Below are 12,065 nucleotides of genomic sequence, written 5' to 3' on the forward strand. Positions count from 1 at the left end.
TGTAGCCAAAACAGCCATTCTGGTGCTAGTGTGCAACACGCAACAATATATACAGAGGGAGCCCTGGTTCACCAGAGTGAGTGCCTGTGGCCTTTACAGTACACTACGCAGCCGTATCCCGGCAGCTACGTTACTCCCTTCATAGGTAGAGTATTTGTACCATCTTCAGACGCTGTAGTCAGTACACCTGTTTGGTTCTCTGTTGCTCCATCTCCAGAGGCTGTACCATTATCTTATGCCTGGTCCTAGTGTGCACCAAGCTGCCACATTGCTCCCTTTAGAGGTAGAGTACCTGTACCATCTCCAGATTTGCTATAGTAGTTACTCTTCTCTGGTTCTTTTGAGCACCATGCATCCTGGAGATTCCTTGGTACTAGGAAAGTGGCCATCTTCTTGCACTTCTCTGGTTTAATGCGTGCCACGCAGGCATCGCTCCCCTCTGACGTGGAGTACCTGTGCCATCTCCAGATGCTGTACCCTTTACTCCTGTCTGGTTTAAGTCTGCATTTCACAGCTGTATTTCTCTCTTATTAGGTAGAGTACCTGTACGGCCTCCATATACTGTTGCATTTCCAATGCCCTAGCTGTGTTCCACTCATTATGATGAGCACCGTGCAGCCTCATTACTCCTATTACAGGCGGAGTATTTGCAGTATCTCCAGGAGCTAAGCCCTATTGGTACAATTGGCGGCCCATGTGGCGCTTACATTACTGGGCGTATTTCTCTCTTCCCTGGCTCTGATCTGAGATGGGCAATCATGTGGCCCCCATTCACGTGGAGTGATGTTTCATCTCCTGATGCTGTATTCATCACTATGTTCTGCTTCTAGCATATATTGCATGCCTGGTATCCATATGTCTCCCCCCTTCCTGTGCGGAGAAGAGTTGCTTTGTTAGTTTCAGTATATTGCTGGCCTGTCAGATCTGACACCAGGTGCAGTTCCTCCTGGACCAGGCCCTCTAGTCTTCTCTTTGCCTCTGTACTAGGAATGATTTTTACTTCATTGCCTGACGCACTATTTAACAAGACTTCCCAGTCCTGTTGTGCACCAGAAGTTTGCTCTCCCTCCGTTGGCAGGTTGTTGGCTGGCATGCTAGGATTGGTCTTTGTCAACCCTGTAAAGCACTGCTGCATGCTGCACCGCCGCGTTACCCCATTTCATGATAGAGTACTCGCGTTGTTGTTACTGCTCCTCTGCTTTCTTTTCAGAGTTACATGGCACAGTCCTGGCAGAGTACAGGGATCTCCACGGGATGTTCTTTCCTGCAAGGGTACGCAGCGTTGTGAGCACCAGCCGCCACTGCAGTTTTAGGTCACTGGATGTCCTCTACCATGCAGAATCCTTCTGGGTGGTACATGACATGCGTCTCCTGCTGGCGGGTGGACTTCTCCGCGGCTTGCTCTGGTATCGGACGTGGTCCCGTACCACTTCCATGGTCCGGGTGTTCTTGGTACTCCCTTATGTTTTCTGATTAGTTGTGCTACATGACAGAGGGGCTGTTCTCTGGACCTGGCCATTGTCTGCCCCTGTCAGTTCTTTCCACCTTCCATGGGGGTTTCATTGTGGTCTGCTGGTGGCTGGTTTCTACATGGCTATGTAGTCTCGCAGGCTTCTCCGACTGACTTCTGCATCCTTCTGGAATATGGTTGTTTGGCAAGTCTTTTACTGCTCTACTTGCCCCTTCTGGGACAGTGTTATACAGTTGGCTGGTCACTACACTTGGGATGGTTGGTCACCCGTGGCCGATGTTATTTCCTTGTTTTTCTGGCTATTGTTGTCCTTAGGTGGTCCGGTCCTTTGGACCCTTCTTGAGTCCCTGTCCAGGTAATCCTGCTTGGGGTCCCTGACTCCACTCCTTCCTAGACCATCTAGTTGGCAGCTCCCTTCTGGGGAAGCTACCCATGGCTTTTGACCACACAGGATCTGTATGACAGCTGCTTCTTTGGGCCCGGTTTGCTCATTTTTCCCTCCTGGGTCCTCAAAGGTTGTTGTTGTCTTCTTGAGATTCTAACATCTCTTCCCATCCCCCCAGGTCAAGTACCTGGTATCTAGTTGTTTAGTGCTATGGTTTGCAGTGTACATCTTATGGTCACTTTTGGGACGGAGCTTTCCCTCGTTGGAGAACTGTTCCTCCTTAGGCTGTTTGGAGTCCTCTCCTTCTACTCCAATCTCTCTCATACCAGTGGTTCTCCGCTTGTATTTCCAGGGCCTGCGACTAGTTCCTTTTTTCCCTGTGGCTTTATGTATCTAAGGATTTCCATGGTCTTACATTTCACAGCAATATTATGTCTTCCAGAGGCTTGCTCTTCGCCTACTCTGTATGGGAAGCAGGTCTTTTCTCCTGACCATTACCTAAGACCCCCCTCCTCTGGGGGTTGGCTGGTTTTCTGGCAGTAAGAGTTTTCCACCTTCTCTTGGGTGTTTCTCTTTCCCCCCCCTTCCTTGCTATGAAAGGAGGCTCGCTCCCTTCCCTTGTGAGTCTTTATGATTTCTCTCAAGCGTTTAGCCTCCAGTGCTTCTTTGTTTCCTCTCTACCCTGGCCCTTACATGTGGTGGCCACGGACAGGCAGTTTTTTGGTCTGAGACAACTTAAAGTTGTAGTCTTTGGTTGAGGACTGCTTCCGCCTTTTTTCCAGGCATTTTATCTCCTGCCAGGCACCATATTTTGTCTTGATGGGTCTGCCCTCTTAGGGCTTCTCCCCATGGAGATTCCTTATATATGCAGAGCGCTAGGTTGTTTCCAACAGATGTTGCTATGCTACTCTCCTCTTTACTCAGGGGGAGCCCTGTTTCTTCTAGAGCCTTTCTCTGGCTCTCTGGTGCACTCTTGTCAACCTCTCACGCGGGACATCTGGCCCTGTCCCTTATCCTCTAGCGTTCTATTGTTTCCCACCTTGGGTGGAGCTGGGTGTTCCCGTGTTCCTTCTTGCAGGCCTTGTTTCCCAGGCACCTGTCCTTGTGATCTTCATGGTCTCCCTTTTCTTTGGAACCATTTCATGCTAGGGTCTCTTCTGGTCCTGTTGGGTCACATGTTTCTTCTGCACCTGTGCATCCTTCTTTTTGCATGAGGTTTCAATCCCACTCTCGAGGACTGCTTTAGGACGTCCCATGGTGCTGTGTCCCCCAATGCATCCTACGAGAAAAATTGATTTTTGTACTTACCGTAAAATCCTTTTCTCGTAGGATGCATTGGGGGACACAGATCCCACCCTCTGTTTTTACTTACTCTCCCTGTCATCGGGCTGCTGTTTCCTGGTCCAGGACATGTTGGTTCTTCGCTTTTGTTTCTCTCTCCTACTGCTTTTGGTACAAACTGGATAGCCTAGTGCTTGTGGAGAGGGTATAGCCCACCTGGGCAGAGCCAACCTTTTTTTTATATCTAGTGCCTCCTAGTGGTAGCTGGGCATATACCCATGGTGCTGTGTCCCCCAATGCATCCTACGAGAAAATAATTTTACGGCAAGTACAAAAATCCAGTTATGTCCTTCTGGAGAGAGCACAGATTTAGCACTGTGTCCCCTTCTACATTTTCCCTGCACAATGGCGCTCCTGGCCTCTAAGCTGAGAAGGGTGCTGGAACATCAGTCCTGTGCACAGCCGGTGGTCGGGGCTTCGCTGTACAGGAGAAGATCGGCAAAGGGGACACAGCGCTGCACCAGTGCTTTTTCCTCTTCGTTCTCAGAGGTTGGACCTCACAATTATAAAGTGATGGAATATCCCAGTTATATGCCTTCACTTTATAAAAAATAAGTGTACCTCATTGTCCACAAGAATGGGGAAGACAAATAAAGATAAAGTGTCATCTTCTTCACCTACCAGCAGCCTTCAGTTCTCTGCTTGTAGGATCTCTGCGTAAAATATTCAGCATTTTCTTCAGTCGTCAAAAAATCCATCTAATGTAAAACGGTGTGAAAAGTACAGGGAGGAGGGAGATGCAGCTGCAGATTCTCAACGTTTCAATGAAATAAACATAAGGGAATAGGAGGAGACAGGAAGACATCTGGCTCTTATTTAGCTCACAAAATGAAGGCAAGGCAACAGTGGATGCAGTGATTTATCCAGAACCTTCTATATTTGTCTATCCTTCATCCAGGAAGTCTCCAGGGATGTCCAGGATCTGGCCTGGCTCACATTAGCGGGGTTTTTTTTAGTGGTTGTGATTGGTGCCTGGTACATCAACTACATGAGGGCATCTACAAGGTGATACTAGTCAGAGCCAGGGTTTTGTGGGTTTTTACTTTGTGCATTGATATCTACGCATGGATCCATTGTCACTGGCCATGTATGAAGACTATCATTAACCCTTTCCCCTCACTTTTCCCAGCTCCTGAAGTTGCTACTGATGTTACAGCTTCTGATAACCACCTCTCGTATACATTTCACTCTCTGGATCCAAACCCTGACTTCAATATCTCCACTTCATCCTGCGCCCGATCCGATGCCACCAGGAGCCCACAGAACATGCAGGATCGGAGTCGGGTACCATTTCTGTCAGGTTATGGCCTGAACATATCAGCCATTTAATTTACGTCTCATCCAAGTCAGTTCATTGCATTCTCTGCTTGTTCCAGAGCTCCAGTAACACCAGAAGAAGCCCTGCAGTAACACATAGCACGCCGGCTCTGAGCTCCTCTGTCGGCTTATTCCACTCACTGAACATCAGGAGAAGTTCACCTAGGAGGCAGAACGAAGCAGGTGAGGATGCGGGGAGTGCTGCGGGTGAGGGGCCGGGATGTGGGGTGTGCTGCGGCTGAGGGGCCGGGATGTGGGGTGTGCTGCGGGTGAGGGGCCGGGATGTGGGGTGTGCTGAGGGGTCGGGATGTGGGTTGTGCTGAGGGGCCGGGATGCGGGGTGTGCTGCGGGTGAGGGGCCGGGATGTGGGGTGTGCTGCGGGTGAGGGGCCGGGATGCGGGGTGTGCTGCGGGTGAGGGGCCGGGATGCGGGGTGTGCTGCGGGTGAGGGGCTGGGATGCGGGGTGTGCTGCGGGTGAGGGGCCGGGATGTGGGGTGTGCTGCGGGTGAGGGGCCGGGATGTGGGGTGTGCTGCGGGTGAGGGGCCAGGATGTGGGGTGTGCTGCGGGTGAGGGGCCGGAATGTGGGGTGTGCTGCGGGTGAGGGGCCGGAATGTGGGGTGTGCTGCGGGTGAGGGGCCGGGATGTGGGGTGTGCTGCTGCGGGTGACGTGTGTAAGGCAGGAGATGAGCAGTGATGAACATACAGCTGTCATGAGCATTTCATGCAATGAAGTTTTCTACACTTGACCTGAGCTCACCTTGTCCTTGTTTGCCTGTGTGTCCACCTATGAATGAGCGGTTGGTCATAATTAAGGCTCTTCTCACACTTTGTCTTTTGCGTCCGTTTATCATATACTCTGGGAAAGCTTCGGACGCATCCAATAAATGGACCCAAAGGCCCCCATTACACCTCCAGCGTTCTTTTGGCCTCCGTTCAGCTGTATCCAGCGGGGTTGCCATTTTTTTTTTTACTGAAATGAATAGCGCAGTTCTGTACAGAGGTGTGCGGGGGAAAAACTTACACCATGTGGCAGTTTTTTTTTTTTTTGTTGTTTTTGTTAATGGCTGAATATGGGGGATCACTGTGGTATCACTCGGTGACATCCTTCTTATGGGTTCATTTAAAGGGCATATGTCCCTATGACACTGGTTGACCTGTTACATGTGCACTTGGCAGCTGAAGACATCTGTGTTGGTCCCATGTTCATATGTGCCCGCATTGCTGAGAAACATGTTTTACTATATGCAAATGAGCCTCTAGGAGCAACAGGGGCGTTACCATTACACCTGGAGGCCCTGCTCTCTGCAACTGCTGCGCCCTCTGCACTTTGACAGGGTCAGGTGTGATCACATTTACATTGCCATACCCTGTCAATTAAGGTGCAGGAGGCGCGGTTGACGGATGCTCTGAGACTTTTCCTGACGCTTACGATAAACCGACACAAAAGGCGAAGTGTGAAAAGACCCTAAGTGTGTGTCTGTGTGTTGGAGGCTTGTATGATGTCCTTCTGAGCAGTGATGACCTGTATAATTTCCTGATCATTTAACATGTGAGGGTCATACACTTGATCTGAGCTCATCCTAAGTTTTTCTGCTTGCTGTCAGTGAATGTAAATGTGTAGAGGCTTAAAACCCAACTGACTCGGGTGAATGGGTTGTTACAAGTTCTCTCTAACGGACTGCACCAAGCTGTGCTCCAGTGTCGGATGGAAATGGTCAGAATGGGTTTTGTAGCCACTGACGGTAAACAAGCTTGTTTCTATTCACTGGCAGCAAGCATAAATCCTGACCGTATTGAACAATGGCAACTCTAAAGGTTATTAGCTGCACAACTATTTGCTGTACAGTAATGAAAGGGCACCCGTCAGCAGGATTGACCCTATTAAACCGGGCATTCTGTCTTGTAGGGTTGATCCTTAAAATGATACCTGTCTTGTGAAAATTTGTCTTTCCCACAGGAGATGCAAAGGAGGACTTTGTGGCTTTATTTTTTGGAAAAAGAAGCCATGTTTTTTCTTATCCTGAAAACCCCCTTTAAACACCAATCGGGGCCATGCTAAAATTTGCTAATGGACCATAAATTCCTCTTGGGAAAATCCAAATATGGTGAAGGGTTAGCCATCCGCCATCTACATATTGTCACTTGTCACGGCTCTCGGTAAAGACTAATGTGGGCACAAATGCAACCAAATAAATGCAATTTGTCTTCCAAGTTTTTAGAGCCCAATACATTTTTTGTTTCTCTCGGCCTGGAGCTCTGCTGCCTACACATTCAGTCCCAGAGGTTTACTACATCATGTGCAAATGGGTTATCAGTCTATAGCTGAGAGATGTCTGTAAGCCAGTCTCAGACGCAGCTGTGGTATGTGACCATGCTCCTAGCGTTTGTCTCCTGCTTGTACAATGTAGTCTGAGCTTGTGGGGGTCACCTCTTCTCCACCCTGATATGAGAGGTCACACATCATATGCCTCTTAGGGTCACTGCTCCTAGCTCCCTCCCTTCTGGTCTCCGGAGGGATCACGTTTAACGTGCTGGGTAGCAGATAATACAGAGTCAGTGTGCCATAGAACAGCAGACTGTGTGTGATTACATAACTGCCTTAGGAATCGTAATAGACGGACATGGACACTAGTGTAAAGAAGGGGAGAAGAATCATGGGAAGTGGATTTCCATTTATGTGGCAACCCCACCCGGGGAAAGCTCTGCCCAGGATCAATACAATGGTGCAGCATAGAGCTGGGGAGGATGAGTGATAAACACCAATTACTTCTGATCTATGGCGCCATCATCTGCTGACCATTCAGACCTGTGGTGTGTGTGTGTGTATGTATGTGTGTGTATATATAATATATATATATATATATATATACCCCCCTTTTATGGTATAACGATACAGTAAGCTCTAGTGGTGGCTGCTTGTAGCCAAATAGAGGACAATATTTTTGTTGGTCAGTCATTCCACAGTCTAGTGTGAACGCTGCCGATGGTGTAGATGCCTTCTCTATCTTACATGTCGTCATGGAATTTTTTTTATTTGACTAAAGGGTCCTTCACAAGCCTGACTCATGTATAATGTTTTGTTTTTTGTTTTCTAAGATTTTTCTGGATCTTTCCTCCCATTACACCCGGAGTGCACCCTTAATGAGCCAAATCTGAGCCGCCATGAAGATCCGCCCGGTGGAGATTCTTGTCAGGAACAGGACCAGGAAACTCCTTTCCAGCATGGCGTCTTGCAGTCTTTTGATGCAGCGTCTCATGATGCCAGTCACAGACCTTTCACTGGTCGGCACTCCTCTACCATCCTGACAAGTGCAGCAGAGGACAGCGGATCTTTCCATGCACTTGTGGCTGCACAGACGACGGTAAATGATTCTGAACTGTCCGAACATCCAATCTCAGACATCTTGGAGAGGAATAGTAATAAAAGCGTCCATTTCGAGGAGCTCCCTGCTGGACGTGAAGATGTGAACACAGATCATGATGTCCCTCAAGATCCCGAGGAAGGCGCTAGTCAAGTTCCTTCACAGCCATCAGATCAGACCCCAAGATCTGAGAACATGAGCCTCACATCTCACTCCAGATCCTCTCTTCAGTCCTTGTCTAGCTTGACTATTGGGTCTTCAGCTGGTTCTTTGCAGAGCTTTATTCATACTTGGGTGTGTACATTTTTTTTAAACGTTGATTTTTACTTTTTATCCACATTTTGTTTCTTTGCTTTTATTTTTAAAGGGATTCTGTCACCAGTTTTTTGCCCCTCCATTTAAAAATATGGTTATGTTCATGGAGCTTTAGTGATTCCTAATGTGGTCTTATAACTGAAATCTGTAGGTTCATTTTGTCTAAAAAACGTTATAACTAACCTGTCATTCATCCAACTAAGGTGCCCAAGGGGATGCTCATGTCTCCCAGATGCCGCCCGCACCCGCCGCCGTTCGTGCCCTGCTCCTCCTTTTTTATGACATCAGCGCCGCATCAGAATCCTTTGCTACGCCTCCGGCTCTCCCTCACTCCCCCCTCCTTCTTTAACATATCGCGCGTGCGAACAGCCCTGTGCCTGATGCGCCCGTGCGGACTTCTCCGTTTGGCTTCATGGAGCGAAGTGCGCATGCGCCGGCACTTCGCTCAACCTCCCGATGACCTGAACACTGGCGCCAGCCTTCAGGTCATCGGGAGGTTGAGCGAATTCCCAGCGCATGCGCACTTCGCTCCATGAAGCCGAACGGAGAAGTCCGCACGGGCGCATCAGGCACAGGGCTGTTCGCACGCGCGATATGTTAAAGAAGGAGGGGGGAGTGAGGGAGAGCCGGAGGCGTAGCAAAGGATTCTGATGCGGCGCATTCATTTCAATAGGTCTGCAAAAAAAACAGAAGTTACTCCGTGTGCATTCCGTTTCTGTATGTCCATATTTCCGTTCCTCAAAAAAAATAGAACATGTCCTATCACTGTCCGCATTACGGAAAAGGATAGGACTTTTCTATTATGGGCCGGCTGTTCCATTCCTCAAAATACGGAATGCACTCAGACCTCATCCGTATTTTTTGTGGATCGCAAAATACATACAGTGTGCATGAGCCCTAACCCTGATAGAAGGGAGGGGAAGACCAGGGAGAGACATGGGCAACAGGAGCAGTGTCCTGATGATTTATGTCAGACTCAGGAGCACCAGCAGCTAGGTGAGGGAGTTTTGTACGCTCCGCAGAAGGAAAATGGTAGACTTATGATCAATACGATTTATAATTTTAAAAAAATCATTGTAAAAAGGTCTGAAGATAAAGGTTGTCCCATCTGGAAATTTGTTACATCGATAGGATATGCCATAAATGGTCCGATTGGTGCTGGTCCAACCACTGGGAACCAGTACTATCTCTAGAATGGGGCCCAGCTGTGAATGGAGAGCAAGTTGTCCATGTGTGACTTTCTCCATTCACTGCTATGGGACTTCCGAAAATAGTTGAGCTCTTGGCTATTTTCGGAAGTCCCATAGAGGAGTGTCTGCGCATGTGCTGCGTCCTTTCCATTCACTGCTGTGGGACTTTCAAAAACAGCCAAGTGCTTGCACTCAGCTGTTCTGAGAAGTCCCATATCTGAGAATGGAGAGGATGCAGCGCATGCACAGTGTGCTCTCCTTTCGCAATCGGGTCCTGTTCTTGAGATGGGAGAATATCCCAGATGTGGGACCTGCACCTATCAGACATTTTATGGCCTCTCCTGTTGATATAACATAAATGTCCAGATGGGACAACCCCTTTAAGTGCGCCTACCCCTGTACATAATGTGAGTATATTTGTCCCTGTGTGTTTGTTAGGACTCTGAGTCGATGCGAGGAATCCTGGAAGAGCCCGATCTCACTCTGCTCAGCCTGAATGACAGCAGCATCGTCTTCTCCGAGCCTCCGCTCACCCAGACCGCGGACCACCAGGGTGGGAAAACTTCTCAGGTAAAAATCTGACATGTCAGAAGATATTTCAAGCTTCAACTTGTTGTTATTAGGCAGGGTTCAGCGAGGTCCCTAGGTCTGACCTAGCACATAGACCTGGCGACCACAGCAGACAGTGGTCTTTAGGTCTGACAAGACCGTGACCAAAGTAGTGCATGCCCTGCTCCGCATGTATGTCTGGATTGCACCTCTACTATGGGTCCGTGCGCAGTCCATTGTGCAGATGGACGTAACATACCGCCATCTGACTCTGGCCTTGTAACTAGTAGTATGTCATATCTGATGAGCCTCCTTCTTCTCTTCTGACAGAGCACCTTTCACCCTCTTCACCCAGAGGTGGACTCTTCAGGCTTTCATGTGCCGGACCAGTCTTCAGCAGAAGGGTCTTTATCCCAGCACTTGACAGGTAACCAACCAAATACTGTCCCAAGAGATTTCAGGACCACAGGTTGTACAGGGGTATTCCCTCCCATTGCATACCGCTAAAATGTGCCATGACATTAATATTAGGGAGGTTCTGCCCTCAGAGACCCTCTGCCACCCAGAGAACAAAGGGCAGAATCCTCTTTGGCATTTTCCCCGCAGAGCTGTTCTCTTGGCACCTGCACTGCTTTATTTAAAGAGGACCTCTAACCTCTCCTGACATGTCTATTTAGTTACTACTAGCATTCCCTTGTAGGAACAATTGTGGCGCATCTATTCTCATGACTTTATGTTGTGTTTTCCCTATTAGACGTTATGAATGAATTGTGAGCAGTCAGCAATGAAAGTCCAGATGGGTGTTACTCCTTGGGGGCATGTCCCTGCACAGTCTGACACTATCCAATCAGTGCTGTCGGTGTCAACTGGTAACTCCCAGCTGGACCTTCATTGTGAACTGCTTTCAATTCATTCAAAACTTCTAGTAGGAATAAAAAAGGAATGGTACAACACATAGACACTCCAGAATTGTCATTACATGGGGAATGCAACTAAGAGACCGTCTGGAGAGGTCCTCTTTAAGTAAACGCGGCTGTGTTGTAGTCCTGCCAGGAGCACTGAGGTGGAGGAGAGAAATATGAAGCCCCTTCAGCCTGAGGATCTCTGGTGGTCCCAGCAGTCAGGACCTAGTAATATGTGAAAACTCAGTTAAAGGGTTTGTCCCATTACAGGATAGGCGTCTTCCTGGTGGAGGTCTGACTGCTGGGGCCCCTGACGATCATGAGGACAGGGGCCCAGTGTTCCCCTGTTTGAATGGAGCAGCAGTTACACATGCACGCTGCTGCCGGAGATAGCATTGTACTCGGCTATATCCGGTGATCAGACGTGTTTGTAATGTACAACCCCTTTAAGTGACGGACGCTGTCCTGTATCCCATCTTAGAAATGAGTCTTGAATTCACATCTACTCCGGGGAGTCTGCAAGAAGCCTTCCTGAGCAAGAAAAGACATTTCATCGAGAATTCCTCAAAGAGAGTCCAAGATATTATGAAGAAAGACAGAGTCCCAAAGCAGAAGCCGCAGACGTCTGATCTATCGGACGTGTCCGTCATCCAGGGCGAGCAGCGGTCTAGCTCCGGTGAGTTCTTATACCCCAGTGCCAAACCAAGGGGGGCTGGAAAGATGGCTTCCGGGGGTCACATGATATCTCTCTGCCAGTCGCAAGGTCCAGACATGACCATGTGACATACACTTTAGGACTTCACAGCGGAGCAGATGTATGAAGCCATCTAGAAGATGAACCGTTTCCCATAGTGACCAATCACAGCGCAGCTTACATTTTTTTATTCCGCTCTTGGAAAATGTAATCTGCATTGTGATTGGTTGTTGTGCGCAACTTTTTTATTCTCACCCACTATGTATGATCGGCGACAACATAGGAAGTGCCGTTCAGTCAGCATCCAGTAGTGCTTTACCAGTGCGCTCACAGTAACATGCATCGCTGCATGAAGTTCAGCCATGACACTTTGTGGGTGCGTTTCTTGTTGAGAGATCTTCTCAGTTTATAAAAGTTACCTGGCCCCTCACTACTGACTGGAATAAAGAAAGTGACAACTACCCCCAGCATGCTGCCTGCTTAGACCAGTAGCCTTCTATATTTGTACGAATCTCCACAACAAACCAGCACCTAGCAG

General features: G+C 48.6%; 1 protein-coding gene across 1 annotated transcript in view; it reads left to right on the forward strand.

The window, feature by feature from the left end:
• Positions 1–12,065, forward strand: part of CEP295 (centrosomal protein 295) — a 78,037-nt gene that overhangs the window by 61,450 nt on the left and 4,522 nt on the right. The window contains exons 23-28 of the mRNA XM_044284634.1: positions 4,327–4,481; positions 4,574–4,697; positions 7,612–8,171; positions 9,821–9,952; positions 10,262–10,358; positions 11,315–11,509. Of these exons, the coding sequence (XP_044140569.1) occupies positions 4,327–4,481; positions 4,574–4,697; positions 7,612–8,171; positions 9,821–9,952; positions 10,262–10,358; positions 11,315–11,509 (1,263 nt within the window). The remainder of the gene's footprint in view (positions 1–4,326; positions 4,482–4,573; positions 4,698–7,611; positions 8,172–9,820; positions 9,953–10,261; positions 10,359–11,314; positions 11,510–12,065) is intronic.

The sequence above is a fragment of the Bufo gargarizans genome, chromosome 3, assembly GCF_014858855.1.
Source record: "Bufo gargarizans isolate SCDJY-AF-19 chromosome 3, ASM1485885v1, whole genome shotgun sequence".
In the NCBI taxonomy this organism is placed as follows: domain Eukaryota; kingdom Metazoa; phylum Chordata; class Amphibia; order Anura; family Bufonidae; genus Bufo; species Bufo gargarizans.